This window comes from Sceloporus occidentalis, unplaced genomic scaffold, assembly GCF_023333645.1.
Source record: "Sceloporus occidentalis isolate IW3139 unplaced genomic scaffold, rSceOcc1.0.p SCAF_6, whole genome shotgun sequence".
NCBI lineage: Eukaryota > Metazoa > Chordata > Lepidosauria > Squamata > Phrynosomatidae > Sceloporus > Sceloporus occidentalis.
In genome coordinates this window covers 36,388,040-36,412,500 of record NW_028316986.1, presented here as the reverse complement: position 1 = coordinate 36,412,500, position 24,461 = coordinate 36,388,040, and the positions used below count along the sequence as shown (strand labels likewise).

General features: G+C 37.2%; 1 protein-coding gene across 1 annotated transcript in view; it reads left to right on the top strand.

Annotated features, from left to right (window-relative positions):
• Positions 1-24,461, top strand: part of USH2A (usherin) — a 665,032-nt gene that overhangs the window by 380,004 nt on the left and 260,567 nt on the right. Inside the window, exon 37 of the mRNA XM_089528326.1 lies at positions 16,221-16,400. Within this exon, the coding sequence (XP_089384452.1) occupies positions 16,221-16,400 (180 nt within the window). The remainder of the gene's footprint in view (positions 1-16,220; positions 16,401-24,461) is intronic.

The window sequence follows — 24,461 nt, the reverse complement described above, 5'->3', positions numbered from 1 at the left end:
CTTTGTAGGTCAACATCAGCAATTTGAATTGTGCCTGAAAATTGAACATCACCCTGTGCAGTTATTGCTGCATAGAAGGTGTGTGCTCCCTGTAGCCAGCTCCAGTTAACAATCTGGCTACAACTCTTTAGGCCAAATGAATATCTGGGCACTTTTGAAAAGCAGCCCCATGTAGAGCAGTTTAGAGTAATCCAAAAGGGATACAAGCAACTTCTCCAGGAATGGGGAACAGTTGGAGCACTATCTTTAACTGTACAAATGCATTCCCAGTCACTGCTGACATCTGAGTGTCTAGGCTCAGAGCTCAAGCCAGGAAAAAAACCCAAACAGTACTTTCCTTACCTTCCAGTGCAGAGTCTGGATGTATATGAGGTCACCTTCTCTTGGCAGCTCCCTTCCCAGTTCAGCTGAAGTAAGCCGTTTTTACATTAGAAAAACCACTTTGGGCTGCACCCTGGTTTGGAATATGCTCAGGTTGTAATCCTAAATTGCTCTACAAATCTGATGCTGCTCTTCCAGACAAATTCTTCTCTAAATCAGAATGTTAAATGTCAAATGGAATCAAAAGCATTGCAAGTTTTTTGAGTTAACTAGTTGCCTGTTTTTAAAGTGGTATGTCTGCTCCTTTCAGGGTAGGGAGACAACTTTAGTCACACTTTCAAGAGAGAGAGAGGGAGGGAGAGAGGGAGGGAGGGAGGGAGGGAGGGAGCTTTGAAAGCTTTAAAAATCCAAAATCCCACCTACTGGCCAGCCTGTGAGGTTCTTACCAGCCTCCTGACCTTTCTGCACTTCCTATAATGCTCCTGAATGAAGTCCTGTTGTGTCTAGAATTCTGAGAAGAGGCACACATTTTTCTTCATTCCAACAAATGTGCCTTTCTCTAGAGAGTGCAGGGAGCCTCACACTGCTGTGAGTCTGTTTAAAAAGTCAGAAGAGCATGCTGTTTGGATGATGAGAAATGCAGTCACTAACACATTGGCAGAACACCAAATTGAGGAAGATTGACCAATATACTATTTTTTAAATTTGCAAAATCTGAAAATAACTAAAAGTCAATCATGGAAAGCACTAATATGGAACATTCAAATTTGTTATCCTCTGGTTACATTTCCCCTTGATCATTCACACAATTATTATGATACATTCCACTTTAACATGTATGATGATGTGTTTTTGGCAAGATTTTTTCAAAAAAGGCTTGCCATTGCCTTCTTCTGAGGCTGAGAGAGTGTGACTTGCCCATGACTGCATCTGAGGAAGTCTATAAAAGGTCATGCTGCTAACATCTTTCTTCCAGTTAGTCTCAAAGGTGCTGCAAGATCTCTCTACATACTGATTCTACAGACTTACCCAGCTATATCTTTGAATTCTACCTGTTGATAAAGGTTTGCCTATTTGATATCACAAAATTCCAACAATCTTGCCTGTTGAGTGTGTGCATATGCATATTTGTGGAGTTAAATGCTTGTTAGTACTGACAGTTGCTTAAAGTTTTGATTTCTTATTTTCACATTACATCATAGATTGTCTGTTACAAATGCATTGCAAGGTGCATAATGTAAATTCATGTAACAAAATCATGTCATTCTGTCATGATGGCTTCATTTTTTCCAAGAGTTGATGGTCCATTAGACATAGATATGTTGTGATTTCAATGTTGCTTTGAACAAGTGGTCTCAAAAAAAAAAAAAAAAGATTTTAGGAGCAGTAGGAGATATTTGGTAACGCCTTCTCCTTTATCAAATACTCATTCAAAAATAATGTGTCATATATATATATATATATATATAGAGAGAGAGAGAGAGAGAGAGAGAGAGAGAGAGAGAGAGAGAGAGACATACACACATGTGTCTGCATAGAAAGTAGAGTGTTACATTTTAACTGAAGTGTGAATATTCTCCTGTAGGCAAAACCTAGAGGATGCATCATATTAAATTTGAGGGTTCACATATTAATAAGAAACATTTCATGCATATCAATATTGCTATTGCTTTAATGAAAACTATCAAATTCTAATACTAACCACAAGATTCATTTACTGTATGACCTGGGACAATTTATTAATCTTTCCGTAGTTTTCTGTATGTTTATTCCAAAAGATAATACTACTTTATAGGTGTTGTAAGCACTAATTAGTTAATATATAACAATGTTCTATGTAACTGATAAATGTAATTAGCACTAAATTAAAACAATAGTGTCCATAAATCCTAACTATGGCAGAAAGAGGAAACACCTTTGAAAAAAGTGGTGCTCAAACTAGGAACTGGATGACAAACCTGTCCAGGAAATGTTTGTGAAACACTGGATTTGGAAAGAGTTCTCACTTTTTATGTTCTTCTCAGATATATTTTTTCAGTATTTCCTCCAGTGAAAGTGGAATCATAGTGCTACAATGGATAAGTGTAAAAGGGTCCCTATTCTTTGTGGCCTTGCTTTTTCTGCATACAAAAATGGTTTGTAAAAAATAAAAAAAGGGGGAAAAACCCCACCAAAACCAAAAAAAAAGGTAGAAAAACACTCTTGCTGAAGAATTAAAATTTTGGAGAAAATCTATGAATAGTATTTATACTGCTGTTGACTAGTACAGAGTCAGTCACATGGCATTCCATATGAGATCCTTCTCCAAATTCCCAGTGTTCAAGTGAAGATGCCTCCTAGTTCTGTTACAGCAAATATTTAATTTGTAGGAAAGTATTGTAACAGCCATGATCATCAAACCATGTGAGCCAACTTGGGTCCCATTCCAGGAGAAAGGCAGGGTATAAAGAAAATGAAGAGAATAAGTAACTAACAAATAAGCAAAGCCATTTGTGTACACTGATAGAATCATCTAATATTACCAAGAGATCATAATGGGTTTAGACATAATCAGCAATAGTAATAGACTGTCCCACTGTACATGGTATTAATTTAAGATCAGAATATTGATCATAGGTATATTACCTCTTTTTTCATGAATAAAGTCAAGATGCTGACAGTCGCCAAGTGATTATATCGAAAAGTATATTAGAGGTTTCCTTAACTAAAGGGTAAGTGAAGTAATAATGGAATCTCTTAACTGAATATTGTGATATGAAGAACAAATACCTATGTTTTGCACTTATCATATGTATCTCAGCCCATTGTGATTCCCAATTTACAGTGGAGAGTTAACAACTAAATAAATAGTTTATGTGGGACTAAATCATGGGGGGGGGGGGGGGTTGTTAGTTTGTTTGTTTTTTACACTACTGGGCAACCACATTTAGCATTGGACCTTCTGAACAAAGCTGACCTTCAAATTTATTTTCACCTACATAATTGAAACTTTTCAGCAGCATAGTTACAAACAAGCAGAATGTAAGAAGTCAGATTTAAGTTCAATGGGCAGAGCTAGCATCTTGTTGAGTATCAGATGTTCATTTCCATTCTTAGTGGAACATTACAACAAACTGTAATGATGCTGGGGCTTGATGGTATTGGCATTTATGCTATGTCTCTTAATCACACGGTTTCTTTTCAGTTGGGTCACTATTTCAGAAAGCCTATATGAAAATACATAAATTTGGACAGTGAACACGTTAAAAGGCACCAATTTGTTATGACACACAGATTTATTTTGTTATCATAAATCAGTTTTATTCCACATTTTTATTATTCTCTTGGGTCAGGTCCTCCAATTTAAATCAATACAAGTGCAAGTGACACAATCAATCTAGATATTTGATCATGAATTTCAAAAACCCCTTTTCTCTGTGTTGCTTAACTAGTCTTTCCCCCTAGCACAATGAAAACTCTTATTGACAACCATGAATTATAAACATCATTCCAGAAAGCAGATCTCCATTTATATTGTAATGTATTGGCCAATCAAGGGTACAAATAAAACAAGTGGGGATACTAGCTGATAAATTAGAGTTCTTTTTAGTGCATGGGAGATGTCTACCATTGCAAAACTTAACTAATCTCATACTACAGTCCACCTTTCAGATCCATGGGGGATCCATTCTGGGTAAGAAAAAATGTGGGACCTTGAGTCCCATTGACCTTAATTGTGAGTACAACATGCACATGGCAGTTTGCATGCACTCTCATTGAAAGCAATGGGACTTGCTCTCCATGGATGCTTAAATCCACGGATGGCAAGCCCACAGACATCAACTGTATTTCTGTACAACTGTACAGACATCACTGTATTTCAGTTCTCTTACTATACCAGATAAACTATTTCCACTCTTACTGGTAGTACAACTCGGTGAAAAAAAACATGCCAGACAGAGGATTACACTAATTTTTGTGTTAAATGTAATGGGCAATGGTTTGAACTGAGATTTCTTTCATTCTGAGGAAGTAGACCAAGTCAACGAAAGCTTAAGCTACAACTTCTTTTGCATAGTTAGTCTCAAAGATGCTACAAGGTCCCTTTGCATATTGTTACTGACAGTTGGTCAAGATGTTTCATGTCATCTCTTCAAAGAGTGACAGAAAGGATTTGCAGTGGTTAAATGGCTCAGCTTTGTTTCATCCAACCAACTTTCAGAATCAAAAGTAAATCATGTTAAAGTGTAATTAATATATCTTCAGTTTTGTTAAATGAAGAATTCAGTATATGTATAGTGCCTATGGACATTTACTAGTTTCCTAAACTTCTCAGACCCATCACCAAAGGCAGTATTTCTGTGTTCACCTTGAATAAAACTGCACCCCTTCTGGGCACAGGCAGCAACACACTCTTAAATATCATAGTGTAGCAGTAGTTATTTAGACTGGGAAAGAAAAGACTGCATATACATTAATGAACTATAAGAAAGAACAAGAGGGTGGGTAGTAAATGATGTGACATGAGTCACTCCAAATGGGTTGTTCCTGCTTAACCTGGACACACATTGCATCCATGTAGTTTCTGAAAACCCTTTTGGATCTCATTAGCTTCAAAGAAAAGCACTAGTAAAATGATATAATGCTGTCATGTATTCTGATTGCTCAATTAAGATATGCCCTGCATGGATCTTTACTTTGTTTACCTTATGACATTGAGAAGCAATTAAACTCTTGCAGCCTAGAGAGGTGTTTGGTTAAACAACTTGTTAAAGAATGAGGACTTTGGGGATTTCTTGTTATAGTGTAAACAACAATGAATGGAACTTGGAGGGTGTAGACCTTGGAAAGAATATTCAGAGCTGAATTCACAAAGTAACAGACAGGATTGTTTTTGATGGGCACTGCTGACTTCTTTTATATAAAGGTCACAGAATTAATCCATTTTAAATTCCTTGCAATGTATCTTCAACATTAGAGAATAATTAAAAGGTTTGAGATTCTGATCCAACTGTAAAAAAGGCCAACTTATCCATCAACTAAAAAAAAAAAACGTTTTGTGCTTGTTTGCAAGCAACAAAGAAAAGCACAAAAAAGGCCTCCACTAAATATAAACATGTTATGGATGCAATCGAGCCAAAGCTGAGTAACTATAACTTTAAGGCACTGTTTTTAAAAGAGTAATGATACACCTACATGATTTTCATCACTAAATTTCCAGTCCCTGGGTTAATCCTAGGGTATATGACCCTAAAAACAGAGTCTGGGAAGTTGAAGTTAAGAAAATAGAAACTGTGGTTATGTATAATAATTAAGAATACTTTCTGAAAATCCCAAAAGGCAAGGAAGCATGGATGACTGGAGAGTGACTATGTGTGCCATAGAAGATTGGGAATGAGGAAACAAGAGTCCAGCGTGTGGATAATAATAATAATAATAATAATAATAATAATAATAATATATTTATATCCCACCCCATTGAGGTCAATTGGAGCGGCTAACAGTAATAAAATGCAATACATCAAAATCTACTTCCCTCCCCCCCTTAAAAAGTTATTAAATCAATTATAATTAAAACCAACAAATTAAAACAACATCATCACATATACATTATTACAAAACAAAACAAGACAAAACAGTAAACTGCGGTATCATTCTACTTAGATTTAGACTGACCATTTTAATAGAGTCAGAGCAGGGGCAGCTGGTGGATCTACCATGCTGGAGATTGCAAATCTTCCAAATCCATTCCAGGTTTTACCACGGTTCCTTCCAGGGTTATTAGAAGCTGAATAAGGGCTATGCTGATGTAACTAAAGTCCAGTACCAGCAAGGTTCCCATTCAACTGAGAACAATTGTAGGAGAAGCAGTGGTGAAATCTAGAATGGGTTTGGTAGTGAATCCATCAGTCACCCTTAATTCAAAGTGTATTAGACCAGTGTGCCAAGACTAATAGCAGTGTCTCTGTAGGAGTGATTTTAATAGATTTGGAGACCAGGGTTCACCAAGTTTTATAGACTATTTGAACACTGATTAGGGAAATATGTGTACATAGATTTTATTCATGGCTATTAGTCATAATATTTAAGAATGGAATTTCCATGCTTAGAGGTATCCCTGAAGACCAGAGCAGCTCATCTCAACTTAGAAGAATCTTTCTGGTACTAGGAACAGTGCTTGTGTACATTTACAGCACTTTAGAAATAAATAAATATAAATAATATGGAACAACATAAATGTTTGGATCCTTTTTTTAAAAAAATCTTGAGAATTATAGCAACAAATACCATATTTTTTGTTGATGCTTCAATAATGAAAGAGAGAAAAAATCAGCAGTAGAATGCTTTAGTTCAACCCAACGTAAATAAAGTAACAGATAAACACACCAGGTCTGAATAAAGGACTCTCAGATCTGGTCTTTACTTTACTATACAGTTCTTATGTGCATTACAGTTCTTTGAGTGGTGACACTTTGCAGGGATTCTAGCTCTTACCTGGATTTGATTCCATTTAGAAAGGGAATCACCAAAGGCTTACTGGCATTTTGCAATATCTGTGTTGGTTCACTGTTTTAACTGCCACTCAATGTGGTAGAATTCTGGGACTTGTAGTATTGTGAGTATTGTGGCGGAAAAGCGGAATAGAAATAATTTATTATTATTATTATTATTATTATTAAGATTATTATTTAGCCTTTTTTTGTCAGAGAGTTCTGGTGCCATAACAATCTACAAATTTCAATATGCCATAGGATTGCACCATGACAGTTATAGCAGTGTCAAACTGCATTATTCTTGCAGTGCAGATGCAGCCTATAAAAGGATCCAGAGCAAAGTCTTTGTGCCTTTTCTAGTCAATCTCCATTTCCTTAACATGGGAATTCTACCTGGTCATTTTCTACATATTTTGTGTGTATCGATGAAACACAATTTTGTGCCTGGAATTGTTTGCTGATGTTCAGTTGTTTGCAGACTTGTTTGTTTTAATATTGTCCTGAGCCTCTGTTGCTCTAAATTAACCTTTTGAGAAGAGTCTTTAATCTCTTTATGGTTTATATGTTCTTTTGTACATCTACCTGTGTAGTTTTGTTACTTAGCAAGGCCACTTGGGAATGTTTAAAAAAATTGTAACATCAATCTAAAATGATTTTTTGCTATACATTCAGTAGATCAGATTAATATTGCAATTTATCTGATACATTGTATGCAGTGGAAGAAGTAGGAGAAAAATAGGACTCTCTCCTTCCTTTTCTGAATGCAAAAAGAAAATGAAAAAGAAGAAAATTTGGTTTATTCTGTTTCCATTCTATTACTGTCTTTGCCATGAATGGCTTGATGTTGTGCCATTTGCTGTTCCTGTTACTATCTTTGCAACATGAATAAGAAATTGGAATGCTAATGCCTAACAGATAGCATTGCATGTCTGCTTGGAACTATACTGTACTACTATGACCTTTGCAATATTATGTATTCTGATTGGCTGTCCACTTCACCTCTTTCCTACAAGTTAATAAGGCTGTAAAAAGGAGAGAACTTGAAATGGCCAGCCAGTCAAATTACAGAATATTGAAAAGGTCAAAACAGTACAGCTCAGAGGGAAAAAAATTACAGGAATATATGAGGCATTAAAATTCTTGTGACAATGATTACAAGAAGAATGGGAAAGGAGACCCATTTATGTTATTTCAGTTTAGTGAACCCCATAGGATGATAAGCCCAGGACAGCAGTAATTCATGCACCAGCAATCCACAAGAGTTTTATGCACCTATTTACATGGGTACTGAGTAAAAAAGAGAGATATGTTTTGAACAATTTCTTCACATTTTCATTCTCACTCACCAACAGGGGTACTTGGCAAAGCTTATAGCATGTGTTGCATTCTTTATAGCCCTATGTTTGTATACAATTCCATATAGAAAATATGGGGGGGGGGATAAATTGGCCAGAGATAGTTGCCAAGAGGTATCTACCTGGGGGGAAAAGGGTGGGGGGAGGGGATCAGAGTCAGAAGAATGCACATTCTCCAAAGCAATCATGAATTAGCTCAGACATACTCTGATTTTGCCCCCAGATTATTTTGGGTAACATCTATAATTTCTCCAAGTTAGCTGAAGACTCAGAAGAATGCAATAACTCACTGCTGTAGGATTATTAATTAAACCTCCCTCTTCCTTTGAGTTGTCTGGTAATGATGGTGTAAGCATTTGGTGTGCAAGACCATTTAAATTGATCTGCTTATTTTCCTCCATATCTCTCTGATATCTCAGGTACCAGGGGAGAAAAATCTATGAGACTTGGGCAGAGATTGTTTTTATAGTGACTGTTGCAGTTGCATAGCATTCTAGACTGAGGAGCAGTACACAGCTCATTTCTTCAACATACATCCCAAAGACCTGCCCCCCTCTTTTCTGTATCCTTTTCAACTATATCATAATTTAACCACAAGAAGAAAAAGAAACATTTGTTATCTGTGAATTTGCTTTTGGACCATGGACCCAAGAAGTGTGAAATGCTTAAAGATCTGTATTATCTTTGTCTCAGAAGGTAACTTCTGTTTCTTTTTCACTCCAAAGAAGGAAAAGATGACACAAAAGTTTGAACTTTCTAACGTTTTGTTCACACACTGGCCAGTTGGATGTCTATGGAAAGCCCAAAGGCAGGACATGACTGTGACTGCATCTTTTACTTTGTGCTCCCCAGCAATTTATATACCGAAGCATACTATCTCTGATTGTAGAGACTGATTCATGACTGATAGCCACTGAGAGACCCATTGATCATGAATTTGTCCAGTCCCCTTTTAAAGACTTTCACATTGATGACCACCACTACTTTTTGTGGTAACAAATTCCAGAGTCTAACTGGGCCCTATGAGAAAAAGACCAGTTTTTTTTTTAATCTGTCTTGAATCTCCCCTCATTCAACTTCAGTGGGATCTACTATGATTAGAGAAGAGGGGAAAAGTCTGTGAATTTTTAATATTAAGTTTTAGGATTTCTAGATGTATTTCCTTCTGAAGAAGCAAATTCCCATTCTCCAATGAAAGTGATAATCCATTTGTACCAGTCTAAAGGAAGAGTATTTCTTAGTTACATAAACTATAATTCTGTTCACTATCAGAAAGGAAATTCTGATTCATAAGTAAGGATAAAAATTCCCTTTTACTGTCTATTTTAATAAAACTGCATCTTTAGAGCTGTTCCCTCATCACTGAGGGTTTTTTTAATCCCTGAAAAGGAGTTGTCTGCATGATACTTCTGTCTGTGGGAAAGTATTTTTAATCCCCTCATTTTTTACATTCAATCTCTGTTGATCCTTTTTCACCCAAGTCATATCCACTGATTACATAGTTGATGTAAGTTTATTTTTGCTTTTAGCCAGACACGTAAACCTGTATCTTGACTTATTTAATAACTACAGAATGATGTGAAAGTAAAAGGGGAAAAAAGATACATGCCTTTCAGTATCTCTGGCTTATGCATTTCCGACCTTTGCTCACACAGCGGGGGAGATGATAGCCTGCAGACTTTATCCGGCCTATAATACATCTGCTTTGTGAACCTCCTTGCTTACAACAAGCCCCTAAGTACACTTGAGTCAAGGGGTTGTTCATTTTTCACCTTTTTCTTCACAGCAGGATTTGTGAGTCTATGAGATAAAAGTCTTGTTGTTGTATTCAAAGAAAGAAGTTGCATGAGCTACAGGTTGTAGACAGTATAAGGAAAAGAAAAACAGCCTTCATCTCCCTGCATCATTGCTCTCTGTGGCATTTACTTGTCATTTTGTTAGTGCTACTTACACAACCTGATCTTAGCAAGCACAATGGGAGGCTGGCCTGGGCTGTCAAAGGGAACAGCCAACCCAAAGAATCAGATATTTGAGACTTCTGCTTCAAAGGCAAGCCTCACATAGGTGGTGTGTAACTTTTGCCCTTTGTGAATTTCATAGAGTGTTACTGTTATGATATAATTAATGAAAAGAGGTGGAAGATCAAGGGAAGTCATGTTTGGGTGACTGTCATCTCTTTGCTTAAGTTTCCACTGGTATAAACAGGTTCTGTTTCTGGCATTTGGCTCCCGTGGTTTAAATGAGTCCCACCCCAACACATATTTTTGCACAATGTTGATCTGTCATTCTTAGACCATGCTTCATGTATATGGTTGCAGGAAAAACTTCAGAAAGGGGCTATAACCCACCAACAAGACTTTTAAAAATATATTCAGGGTGGTACTCTCCGCAATAAAGACGGTACAGAGAAAAATAATAATATTTCCTGCTCTGTTCTGTTTATGTCCCAACTGCAGGATGACAGTATGAACAAGCCCTGAGAAAGAAAAATAAGTGTTCTTCCATGGATCATTTCCAAGAGGTTTTAAAGCTGATCCTTAGTGAAATATTGGGGGGGGGGGGAACTATTATAGTGTGATTGGTGAAATATTTAACAGCAACTGGATCTCCTGTATGATTAGATATTGGGTCTGCTGGTTGATGGAAAAAACGAGTCTGAGCTGTTTGTCATTTGGATTATTTTGGTACTGTCTGCATTTATAATGGCATTTAATAAGTGCCAAAATTGTGTAATGACCGACATTCAAGTTATATTTATTCCTTGGCCTAAGAATGATTAATATTGTCATCTCATCTGTGACAACAACGGCTTTGCCAGCCAGTGCCATTATCCCATCTCCTTATACTTGCAGGGACAGAATAGCCATACAACTACTTTGCAAGTGTTGGCTCTAGACTGAGTTGTAGCACATCTCAGTGAACATAAGAAGAGCCATGGTAGATTAAACAAGTCAAGCATCCTGTTTCCATAACAGCCAAGCAGATGTTTCTTGGGAAGCCTTCATGGAAGACATGAAGACAACAGCCCTCTCCTGCTTGTAATTTCCAAACAAATGATATTTGGTGGATCTGCCTCTGAACCTTTGCTTAGCATATATCTATCCTGATGAATATTTGCTGACAATATAAATATAATGACCATGTTGTAGTAACTGAGTGTTGGAACAGGACTCTGGGAGACCTGGGTTCAAATCATCACTCTGCTATGGAAACCTGCTGGGTGACCTTGGGCAGGTTGTATTTTCTCAGTGTTAGAGGAAACCAAACCTCCTCTGAATGAAAGTTGCCAGGAACCCCCTATGATAAGGTCGCTATTAGTCAGAATTCACTTGAAGGCACATAACAACAACAACAATAATTCCCTAATCCTTTCTAAAGCCATCTTTAATGTTCTTGAGTGCCTGATTCACACTTGTCCTGCCCAGGGCAGGAGTACAATAAAGCCACTTATGATACAAACCACAGCTTTATTGATTACAAACAGATGATCCAGCAAGATAACATAGGTCCAAAACACAGTGCAGAAATAATCAAGTTTGAGACTGCTTTAACTGCCTTAGCTTAATGCAAGGGAATTCTGGGAACTGTAGTTTTGTGAGACATTTAGCCTTCTCTGTCAGAGAGGTCTGGTGCAGTTCTCAGGATTTCCTAGCCAGCAGTATCAGAGTGGGTCATTTATGCAGTCTGTTTTGGACCATATATTAGTCTTTAAGCAAGCTTAAATATATAGAGATATATTCCATAGCTATAATACATGTTAGAAACCCGGTAACTACATTTCTTGGCAATCTTCCAAATAATGTAATCCATTATACCATCTAAGAAAAATATTTTGCAGCATTCAGATCCCTGTTTGTCCACAAAAATCCACTGGGTGACCTTGGGCAAATCATACTCTCTCAGCCCCAGAGAAAGGCAAGGGCAAGCCCCATCTGAATAAATCTTGTCAAGAAATCCGCATGACAGGTTCACCTTAGTGTCACCATAGGTCAGAAATTACTTGAAGACACACAACAACAGCTACAAATATACGTGTGTGTGTGTGTATGTGTGTGTGATTTAGCCCTGAAATAAGGTTTATCTACCAGGGCTGGCAGAAGGCATTTTGCTCCCTGAGGCAAAGGACAAGATGGCACCCTACCCTGTCTATTCACAGACAGATCTGGACAAGACAAGATCCTCCTGCATGCCTGTAAGCAGAAGGCTAGCTTAAAGTCACACTTATTACTGCCTGTATAATAGTTTATTGCAGATATGGCCTTGCTGAATAGAGCTGACAGAAGTTTGTTGATGAAACTATTGTGGTTGAGAATTCTGTCAGGAAAGGGAAGGGCCAAAACAAATAGTCATAAAGTGTTACTCAGAAAGGAAACAACTGCCCTTGAAATTTACCAGTATCCCAAGCTATTGCTCATACAGGCAGGAGGCACGTTCTTGTTGTCAAACTGCTGGGTTTAGAATTGCAAGTCAGGTGGGAAGAAGGACACATATGAAAAATGGAAAGAGGAATACACTACCCACTTATACTCACAAATAGAATCCAAGCTGAGGCAGAGTAGTCAGGAATGCCATTGAATGATATGAAATGCTTATCAGTGTCGCACTTTCTTTCAGGCTGAACCAATGTGGTTGCATTTTCCAGCCCACTGAAAGTCAAGTTTATGCAGTGAGAAGTGGCAAAACTGCATACTGTGTGTCACTCTCAGCATGAGTAATTTGAAAACCTGCATTTGTAAGGGAGAATGCAGGTGTGTGTGTGTGGGGGGGGGGTATAGTGTTTTACTTACCAATACTACAAGTTGCTTGGTTAAGAAACCTTTATTCTATGCATAATTCATGTTAGGAGATCTGTCACCATCTTCTCCATTTGAATTTGAAGCAAAGCGCAATTTGAACTCCTGCGATGCCTAACTCATTATAAATGTGCAAGTTCATTTTGGGGGGGAAGCTGAATAAAATGGTTATGTAATTACGCACTTCTCATAATTATTGAGTAATTATATACTTCTCATAATTGCCAAGTAATCATTCTGCTATAACTAGAACTTAATGTTACAACTAATTATATAATTACTGTGTATTAATGTTGTTATCTAGGCAACAGAACAAAGTGTTGCTTTGCTGATAGCTCTTTCTCGGCAGCATTTTGAAACAGAAAAACTAATATTTGTTAGGGGACTGAAAGTGGGCTTTGCAGATTGAACACACAATGAAAACAATCACTTCTTTGGTCTATGAATGACTTCTTACTATCTATATTCTGCCAGTCAGGGACATGGTTACGGAGATGGTGGTACTGGGGTATAGATACAGACAGATAGGCAAAATGAGGACATTGCCCTCTAAAAGAGAGTATTGGGAATTGCCATGCTACCCATCTGCTCTTCTGCTATTTCTCCCAAACTGAGGACACTCCCAGCTGCAGGGTTTCCAGTAATGAAGAGAATGCAGACAGCTGCACTGAAAAGCCATTAAGGAGCACTAGGGAGATGTAGAAGCTAAACATGCAAGGAGATAAAGCAAGCCAACTATATGATGCAGCACTGTAGCCAGGGAGAAGTGGGCTTGCTAGAAGGCCTGTGGAATGGGTGCTGGATTTATTCTTTGAGAAGAGGACTGACCTGGAGGAAGGCATGGACAGAGGTAGGAGGAACAGCTCACCGCCACCACCCTGCTGGGAGGCATGGTTTTGCTGTAAGAAAGGGTGAGGGAGGAAAGACCCAGGCGAAATGCTGTACCAAATCACATCCTTCTCTGTTTCCCACACTGCATTCCAATACTCATTCATATGGTTATCTACTTTCCTTAACTGTATCTGACAATATCTTTCTTGCTGCCTTTTTTAACCATCATTAAAACTGTACTTGCCACCTCATTTCCATAGCCACAAGGTTTTGAATTGGAATCGACATTCTCATACACAGACAACTTACATAGGTCTGTCTTTGGGTTCTCCACTCCCAAACATGAACCTGAGTAAGTTGGCTTGACTAGTCTATGAAAGCTTATGCTATCAGCTTCTTTCTTTCAAATAGGCACAAAGGTGTTGTAAGATCCCTTTGCATACTGATTTTCCAGACTAACATGGCTATATTTTTAAATTACCTTGTAACTGCCAGTGGGGGTCCCGTAACCCTAAAACATGTTGGTCTATCTGGGTGCTTTGGAAGACAAGCTCAGAGGGCCTGTGGTGACCATACCTTGGGTGGTAATGCTGGAGGAGTGTGGCCTGTTACAGACTGCCAAAATAAAGCTGCTTCAGGTCTCTTTGGAGGTATGCTGTTTAAATGATGCATGCACCCTAAGAATCCAGAAGCTGCACCAAAGCTGCACTCCAGTGCTTAGGAATGGAGTGTGGCTTTGGCACAACCTCTGGACTCTTAGGACCCATGCATCATTTAAATAGCATACCTCCAAAGAGACCCGAAGCAGCTTTATTTTGGCAGTCTGTAACAGGCCTGTGTGTGTTTTTTGGATCTACTTTACTTAATCTTTTGGCTTGGCATCTCCTTGAGAACTGATGGAGTCAAAGGATACTTCCAGTGGAGGGAGTAGATGGAGATATACTCCCCAGTCTACAAATCTCTAGCATTGCAGAGAGTAAGGCATTGAAAATTATTCACATACAACATTCTTACACTTCTTATGTTTTCATTCCCTTTATAACTTTGCTCGCTTCTTTTCCTTAAAGCCTAAACTATATTTTTAAATGGTCAAGTGAAACTTCAACTTACTGTATTGTTATGCATTTTGGAACTGAAGGAAAATTTCATGGGCAGGTGCAAAATTTGAAAGGCAATGTCCTTATTTTGTTCCTCTCCCCATAGCTATACCTACATTTTGTGTGTTCTAATTACATTTATCCCATGTTGAAATAGTGCATATTATTGCTTTCCTACATAACATACTATACATTTAAATACTGCTACTGCATTGTATGTTGGTCCTAAAGAAACAGTATACATAATTGGTGCTAAAGAAACAGTATACATAATTATGCCTGATAAGCCAAATTTGGGTGGACTTGGGACCCATTTCCCTGTTCACTAAGAGAAGAAAAGTGAAAGTACTGTTTGTTGTGTAGTGATGGTGAAGTTTAGTCTGGGAAAACTGGAAGTGGGCTGTAACCATTTCTCTAGTCAATAGTATCCTGGCCTCCTATTTTTACAAATAATGAGAAAAGGACAGTGTTTTACAAAATTTAAACCTCTGCTCAAAACCTCTGTAGTAGAAGCTGCCCCATTTGTCACTGAGTAACTCCAAAGAAAGATATTCTCTGTCTCCTAAAATAGAGTTAGTGGCTTGAGGGTTGGACTAGGATTCTGCAAGATCAGAGTTTGAATACCTGCTCTATTTCAAACTACCTGCTCTAGTTAAAACATTAAAAGATTGGAACAGCCTACCTTTAAAAAACCCTCTCTTTTCTAAGTTATCATTTTCTCCAATATAGCTTGATAGAACTTTATCATTTTCCTACCTTGGACCCTTCAGTTTGCCAACCTTCTCAGTGAACTTTGTTGGCGTTTGTGAAGTTTGGAGAAATAAGATAATCAAGGAGAGCATTACTAATGGAGATATATGCAGAACCTTCCCCAGGAGTTCTGTTAACCTCAAAAGAATCCTTGGTTTATATCAAAAATCTAAATTAGATCCTTTACTTCAGCAAGAACATCCAAATCTGTCTTGAAATTTGGTATTAGGGGAAATTCTTTGTTAATGTTCAACTCAAATCCATAGCCTAATTTAGAAAAGATTTCCTTCCCAGTTTTGTGTCATATACAATTTTTACAAGGATGTCTACAATATAATCCAGTTCATTAATGAATGTAATGAACATAGCCAAATGCTGAGTCTACTTGAAAAGACTGACACTGGATACCACTTTGCAACCTGATATATACTTTAATATTTGTGTCAGTAAATCTCATACCCTTAATGTTTTTCTTTGTCCTAGCTTAAATCCAACATTCTTCATTTATTTTGGAAAACATATTACAACCAGCTACTGTGTGATATATGGCACCCCTTTTATAGCAGATTGAAATGACAGTATTTTCTCTTTCTTTTTCAGATAATGGCAATTACACCATTTTAAATGGCACACAAATTTTATATACCACAAAAGAAGCAAATATTTGGGTTTCCATTAGTGGATTAATCCCATTTTCAAATTACACAGTTGAAGTGAATGCTTCCAATAGCCAAGGCTATGTGATAAGTGAGCCTGTTACAATTGCTATACCTCCTGGTGGTAAGTATGAGGAAATTTCTAAATGTCATAACTACTGCACTCAAACATTTTCTTGAAAACAGTTCAAGATCACAATTATATATTAGAAAATAGGTTGTGGTGTGGGGTTTTGTCACTACAGATCCTTTATCCTCCTTCATTCTGTCTTGAGGAGGGGTGAGTGAATGTAGACTTTACAGTGTAGAAGTTACAGAGGCCACTTTCCATTTCACCCAGAGCAGGGGTTCCCAACCTGTGATCCAAGGAGCCCTTAGGGCTCTTTGTTCACTTCCCAGGTGCTCTGTGGATGCTCCAGGAAAATGAAAGAAATAAAAATTGAATGAAATCAAAGAATAAGAATATATTCTTATATATTCTAAACACCATTAACTTGTAAGACATAGGTAGGCCTCTTAGGGGCTGTGCCATAGAAGTAAGGGTTCTGTGAGTCAAAAAAGTTGGGAACCCCTGATCTAGAGAAATGGTTCTTAGCCTATGCTCCATGGTGCCTTAGAGGCTGTGGAGTTTTCACAGCCGGTCCATGAAGGCTTCAAGGCGCCTCAATCCTCTACATCCCGACAATGTGTCCGGAACCAAAACAAAGGCTGAGTGAGTAGCTGGGCCTGTAAGATGCTGTTCAATTTGCTGCAGTCCCAAACTAGTTGGAAGAAGCAGTAGAAAGGTTTTCCCTCTCCCTTTGGTGCCTTTGGGGAAAGATTTTACAGATGGTGTAAGTGTTAATGGTTCAGTGTTCAGGTATTCTTGTTGTTGTTTTAAATCTTGAGTTGTGTCTGGGGAGGAGGTCCATGACAATAATATATATTTAAAAAGAGGCCCTGGTAAAGAAAAGGTTAAAAATCACTGATCTATAACAGTGCTGTGTAACTGTGTGATATGAAAGACTGGCAATTTTCCATCCAAAGTTCCATAAAAGATTGTCACACCAGAGCAGAAACTTTGTGTTCAGAGGAAATTCCCTCTCCTAGAACAATTCAGTGACGGTTGAGGGAGCCGACAATTCCCTGATGATGAGGAAGCACACCAGGCTTTCACACACATGCGCTTCATCAACGTTTGGGAGCCGATTGAGAGACAGTAAGTGCTGGTGTGATAATATACAGAGACTGGTACCATATTTGGGGTTACCGCTATAATTGTCACCCATTGGTGACAAGCCTTCCTTCCTTCCTTTCCTGAAAGCTTTCCAAGGGAGCTTTCTAGCACTGGTGCACAGACCCTAATTTTGAGCAGCACTTGTCTACAGCTCTGTCAGGCTCACTAGTCTTTTCTGAGGAAACTGGAAATGAACAGAAGGTCACTTCTGGTTTCTTGAGAAAGTGGTGTTGTACACCTTCAGGTGTTTCTGACTTATGGTAACCCTAAGATAAACCTATCACAGGATTTTCTTGGCAAGTTTCTTCAGAGGGGGTTTGCCTTTGCTTTCCTCTGTGGCAGAGAGAATGTGACTTGCCCAAGGTCATCTAGTGGATTTATATGGGCCAAGTTGGTATTTCAACCTTGGTCTCCAGATCCATAGGCCAACACTCAAACCACTGCACCACACTGGCTCCCTTCTTGAGAAAGTAGACTTCTTCACATCTCTTTTGGCCAAAGTATGTGTGGGTCAGACAGTAAGGTAAGGTAAGTGAACACTGAGGATTCTGTTGCCACAGTTCTCCCTTTCTGCAAATAGAATTATTTTTAACAATTTGATGTTCTAGAAGGGAGCTGGGTCCCACAGAAATGCCCTTGGGACCCCATGTGGCACACAAACTGCACCTGATCTAGGGATTTCCATACTTTAAGCTTCATAGAAGCAGTATATAAAGATATGTGTGGCAGAAAGAAGTATCACCAAAGAACTGTTTGCATTCTTTACCACCTATTGTAGTAAATGTTCAGTTACCTCTAGAATTTAGAATTTAAATTTAAAATTTAGAATTTAATGTCTGTAAGAAATGGAAATTCTTATACATGGTATAATAAACTGGTCTTTTAAAAATATTGTGTAGTTAGCTGTTAAAAACTTGGATACTGTATTATTTTGTATTTTGGTAAGAGCATGTGTAATTTGCTAACAGTACCGCATAAACACTGTAGTCCATCTAGATACCTCAGTGTTTCATGTGTAGTATTTGACTTATTCCATGTTCATTTTTTCATTTATTCTTTTTATATGTCTGAGTGAAAATGAGAGGGAGGGAGAGAGTGTGCACCTCAGAGCATCTTTAAAGACAGGCATATATTTATGCCAATTTATTCTGGGAATTATGATATACTTTCTTTCATCATTTGATTGTTGTTGATTACAATTAGGAAACTTATAGCTTTGAAATGATCTTTTTTATGACCTTGTGGTACTTTATAAGCAATACCTCATTGATTAAATAGGTTTTAGTTCATGCTTCCTTTTACTTAATGATCTGAAAACATATTATCCTGATTTACACATAAAATCATGCTGAAAAGCATGTGGCATTCACTAGACTATGTGTGTTTAAGTAGAATTAAATTAGCACTGAAAGTTATTAAAGAAATCTTCCATCCCATTGTCCAGTGGACTGTGATTCATTCTGAAATGAATAATAAATGAACCAGCACATATGACAAAAGCATTGATATATAGAGCATTCTACAATCCATATTTACCTTGCCATTATGTTTTATTATAATAATTTTGTTTGACTGCATTAACACTCTAGGTCTTAATGCCACATTTTAAAATTAAATAGTAAACCATAGCACTATACTGTAATCAGCTGATTAGAGTAATTTATGAGAATTGCCAGTTCAATGGAAGATTATATTTAGAATTACTCTTTGAGTTAACTTTGAGGGATGTTTAGACATGTGCTGATTCTCTTTATATAGAAGGGTTCTTTTCCTGGATCAGAAGTGGCAACCACGCACACACAAGCACAAATCTTCTAGGATGGCAATTCCTAGCTTGCATATCCAATATAGGAAAAAGTGAAGAATGCTGGAAATTGCAGCTCAGTAACAGCTGAAGGGTAGCACGTTTCCCACCTCTGTCCTAGATCAAACTTCTGAGTCCTCTTCCTAAAGCTGTGCTATTGTATCACAACAGCCAGGACGTGGTACTCCATACGCACAAAAATAACTGTGGTGTTACACCATGGAATTTGTCCACTCTAGGGGTGGCCAATTACACGCAGCTGAGAATCACATTTCCACTCCAAAGTTGTTTGTAAGGTCACACTCCCTCACTAGTACTGTTTCACCACAGAATTTGTGTGGCACTGACTGAACAAAAAACAAAACAAAACTTGAAAGGGGGAAATTCTGGTTTAGAACAAAGTGTGTGAGATCAAACATCTTGTTTTGAAGCCAACTATTGATTCTTGCTGGTTGATGCAAAATGGAAGTGTAGCTTTTCAAGGGGCTTTTGATTTCAGCCACCAAATGTCCAGAAATATGCCAGCAACTTTAAAGGCAAAGCAGTGGGTTTATCATGGAAAATTTGCCAGTGGGGAACTAACAGGGACCATGGGGAAAGGGGGACAAAAATAGATTGGGGTAAATCCAGCAGGCAGATTTCATATGGCACCCATGGTCTACATCAATATGCAATGGTTATGATAACAGTTGTAGCCATTTGAATAACCCAGAAATCTTTTCTTGTCCTTTTATTCAAACATATCTCTTGAATCAAAGGAGGTGTGATCTGTATGAAATATTCTCCTTTGCATATGATGGAATTTAGGGTGATCTGGCTGTGACATCTGTCACCCCATTGCTTACCAGGGTTGACTTGGGCTGATGCGGGTGGCTAGGTGTGTATCGCCTTCCTCCATCACTGCTCCATGCATCCCAATGTTGTATGTTCAGTGGAAGAGGATAACTGTTGAAGATAGAAGGAGTGTACTATTCAAAGATATTTGTATGTGATGACTGCTTATCAGTGGTACTTAGTGGCTTCTATATCAAGGAATGGTGAATCTGCTTCAAACTGTATGAAGCTTAAAGGAATGATTCAAGGTGCAAGAGCTGTACTTCCAAGTTCCTTTATCCAAGATAGTTGCTTGGATAGTTCTTTTAATGTTTGGACTAAAACACAGAGTGGATTCACTACCTTATTGTCATGAAAGCCATTAGGCTTCACTGATGCTTACAGTTTGATTCTTTTGTCTGGTTAACATTCGTGTAGAAACTGTGTGCAGAGATCAGTGTATTTTATGTAAAGTATACTGTCTCTTGCACAAAAATATTGCCTTTATGTGTAGAAAACACAAACAAACACCCCAAAAACCATTTTCTGTGCAGGAAAGCTTTGTGCATTTTTTGTACAAATGAATTTTCTCCAACAAAGTCTCAAGTGCCAAAAATTTCAAAGCTATTCTCCTTTGCCTTCTTTAGATATTTTAAGTATTGAGAAGTTTTTAATATATATATTTTAGAAAATATTACCAAGTGTCCTTATTCTGTACATGCTGCCCCTTGTTTATTGGCCCTGGCTTACTTCCTCAGTCTGTCTGGATGCACAGGTTAAGAGTGGACTGCAGATTAAAAATGTAAGAACAGCTAAAATAATTGTATCAGAACTGTTCACTTCTTTTTTAAAAATGGAAAGAATTTAACCCTGCCCCATAGGAGCCTACAAGTTGTTTTCTTAAAACAGACTATTCTTTGTAGTTATTTTTAAAGATAATATTCTCCAGTAGGCATTGAAATCACAAGAATCAACGTAAGTTAATGAAGAATGGGAATTAAGAAATTTGTAAAGAATTGAATTGAAAGCATTGATTAATTGTTGGGATTAATCAATTCATTTCCCCATAATAAAGGGGAAAATGGTTTACTTGTTTTATTTGAAGGTGGTTCCCATGAAACAATGATCACTGGTTGTGTTTTGAACATTGAGTTGATAGAGTTTAATTCAGTATATTTGAGATGAATTCTGGAAGAACAAATGATTTACCTGTTTAATCTAATTGTTGTTTTAAATGCAATCTCAGCATAAATCTATATTGATCTGATAATTAATTATGTTCACAAAACCAAGTGAAATTGAATGACATACATTTTTATGCTAAGATCTGGTTTTCCTGTTTGTGAAGGGGGGGGCCAAAGCCTAACCATGACATATATTATGGAATAGTAAATAATAATTATATTGTTTAAAAGATGTGCTCTTAAAATATAAAGATTTAATGACAATTATTTATAGGCTATAACAAATTGCTATTATTGTAAAAGTAACATCTTCATGAACCATTTGAAATAGTTCATTTTAACGTGTTAATAATTTAAACACGTCCATGTAATTATATTCAAAAGCTTCATGTGAAATACTTTTTAAAAATGTTATAAATTTTATCCAAAATATTTTTAACTAATAGGTACTCTATGGTTTCAGTTTATTCCAGTGATTAACATCATCACTTTTTAAAAAATAACTTATTTAAACTAGTGTTCCATTTTATGTATTTGCCTCGATTTTTCAATGCTAATTCAAGAGTTCTTCCAAAAGAGTACAAAATAATATAGAAACTGAATCCAAATGGTAATACATAAATATGAAACTTTGTTGACCCTTACACTCTAGAGGTCTTGAGTTACTAATGGGGTTAGGATTTCAACCCTTAATGGGGTTTGGTGCATTAATGTTTTGTATGCATGGAATTTGGCATCTCGTTTAATAAATGGTTGACATTGGTGATGTCCCTTAATTTGCTTAAATCTAATTGGCTCTTTTATCAGTCAAACCTGTATGGATTGGAAATTGATCAGAAAGAGTCAGCCATGACTGTGCATGTAGTTAAATGATGGAACCACCAGTTAAACTCAGTGTTGCATTATAATAAGCTGAAAGCAGGGAAACAAATGATCTTAAGAATTGTTAGGTGAAAGAAAAAGGAGAAGTTTTGCATGATGTTCAAGTTCAGAACAAAGGCATTTATGGACTGTATAAATTTTAAATACACTGCATTTTGCCTCAAGACTTTTTTCTTCCAGATGAACTGAAATCTTGTCTGGGACTGTCTTTGTTACATCAAAGAACTGTATGGGAAGCTAAAAGAGACAGAAGAAGCATAAAAGGGCATAGTTTAAAATGATTAGTGACAAATTTCATACAGCAGAGGTAGAAACAGTTTTTTTCCTTGAGCTCTTCCTCCTCCCCAAAATGAATAAATTCATTCCATTAATCTTGTCCTAAAATGTTTCAGTAGGAGGTTTTTTTAAAAAAAAAAAAAAAAAAAGGAAAGAAAGAAAGAAAGAAAGCAACATATTAATCGAAACTCAGCAGCATAATCAAACACTGGCATTCAGGCGTTTTAAAATTAACTCAAATAGCAATTATCATTTCAAAAATAGCATGAAGGAATATGTAGGAATATTAACTATTCCACTATAAGTGCTCAGCAGAATGCTACTGTCATGACCATTGCTGCTGAATTGAAGACAAAGCAGTATGCAAGGCAAAAACATTCCTTTTGTAAATGTATTTATATGAACCTTCACATTAAATGAACCAGGGGAATAGACAGTACAAGGATGTCCAGGAGCATTAGAATGTAAGGGTTACCAGTCTGGTCTAGTTTAGAGGGAGTCTAATTTAGTTCTCACTAAAATCTGTCAACAAATTTGAAAAATAAACCTGTGCCAAATAATACAACCCAATCCCCAAGAAAGAGGACACATGGGATTGCAGTAACCACAGGAGCATTGTATTAATCTTCATACAAACAAAAATGATGCTCAGAATTCAACAACAAAAGCTTTCACCATATATAAAGCAAGAAATGCTAGATGTCCAAGCTGGGGCCAGGAAAAGAAGAGGCACTAGGAATCATATTGCAAACGTACATTGGATAATGGAGCACACCAAAGAATTTCAGAAGAAAATCAGCCTGTGCTTTATAGTTTATAACAAAGCATTTGATTGTGTAGATCATGAAGAACTGTGGATTCTCTTAAAGAAATGGATGTGCCACAACATTTGATTGTCTTGATGCATAACTTGTACTCAGGACGAGAGGCTGCCATCAAGAGATAATATGAAGAAACGAGATGATTTCCAATTGGCAAGGGGGTCAGGTAAGGCTGCCTTGTATCACCCTATCTGTTTAACTAAAAATATACATAGAGCTAGACTAGTCTCTGAGGAAGGAGGCATGAAAATTATAGGAAAGAGCATCAATAATTTAAGCTATGTAGATGAAACCACACTACTATCAAAAATAGCAAAGACTTGAAAAGATTACTGAAGAAAGTCATGGAAGAAAGTGCAAAAGCAGGTTTGAACTGAACACTAAACACATAAAAATAATGTCCAGATGATTTGCATAACCTTAAAGTAGATTATGAAGACATTGAAATAGCTCAAGAAATCTGAAGAAGACTAGAACCTGGAAGGGCAGTTCTGAAGAAACTAGTGGCAAGATTATAAAGTGTAAAAAATAGAGTTGAATACTAAAGTTAAGATTGTCTGTGCCATTGATTCCTATTTCTATGTATGATCGTGAAAGCAGACAGTGAAAAAAGCTGCTAGGGGAAAAAAATCAAATCATTTGAAATGTGCTGGAGTCTTCTGCATAGACTATGGATTGCTAAAAAGATAAATAAATGCGTCCTCAGGTCCTCTCAGCTATATTCTCCTGTATTTACCTTATTTTATCTTACACTTATACTTAGGTATTGATATTTTAGTGGTTGACCAATGAGAATTGTCTTCATTATATGTAGTTAACTCTAGGAAGACAGTAGTCACAGATTTAGGGCTTTACATTTTCCAGAATATACCCTAAATAGCTGCATATATATGGGTATCTTAAAACAAGCTTGAATATTTCATAATCTTGCATCAACAGTTTGGAGAAACACACACACAGAGACACACACATATATACATATATGGTCTTGTTTTGACCTAGCCCAAAGGTAAGCTTCCCTGTCCAAGCAACATTCTTGGTCAATTGTGGGATGTTGTATTAGAACTCTTTGTCTAAGGCACTTGTAGATACATGACAGCCAGGTGAGTTTCACATCACCATGTTTGCTTCCTCCAGAGTGTTGCAGTTCCCCACTGTGGACCCTGTTTTGGTGCACCAGAAGGAATTA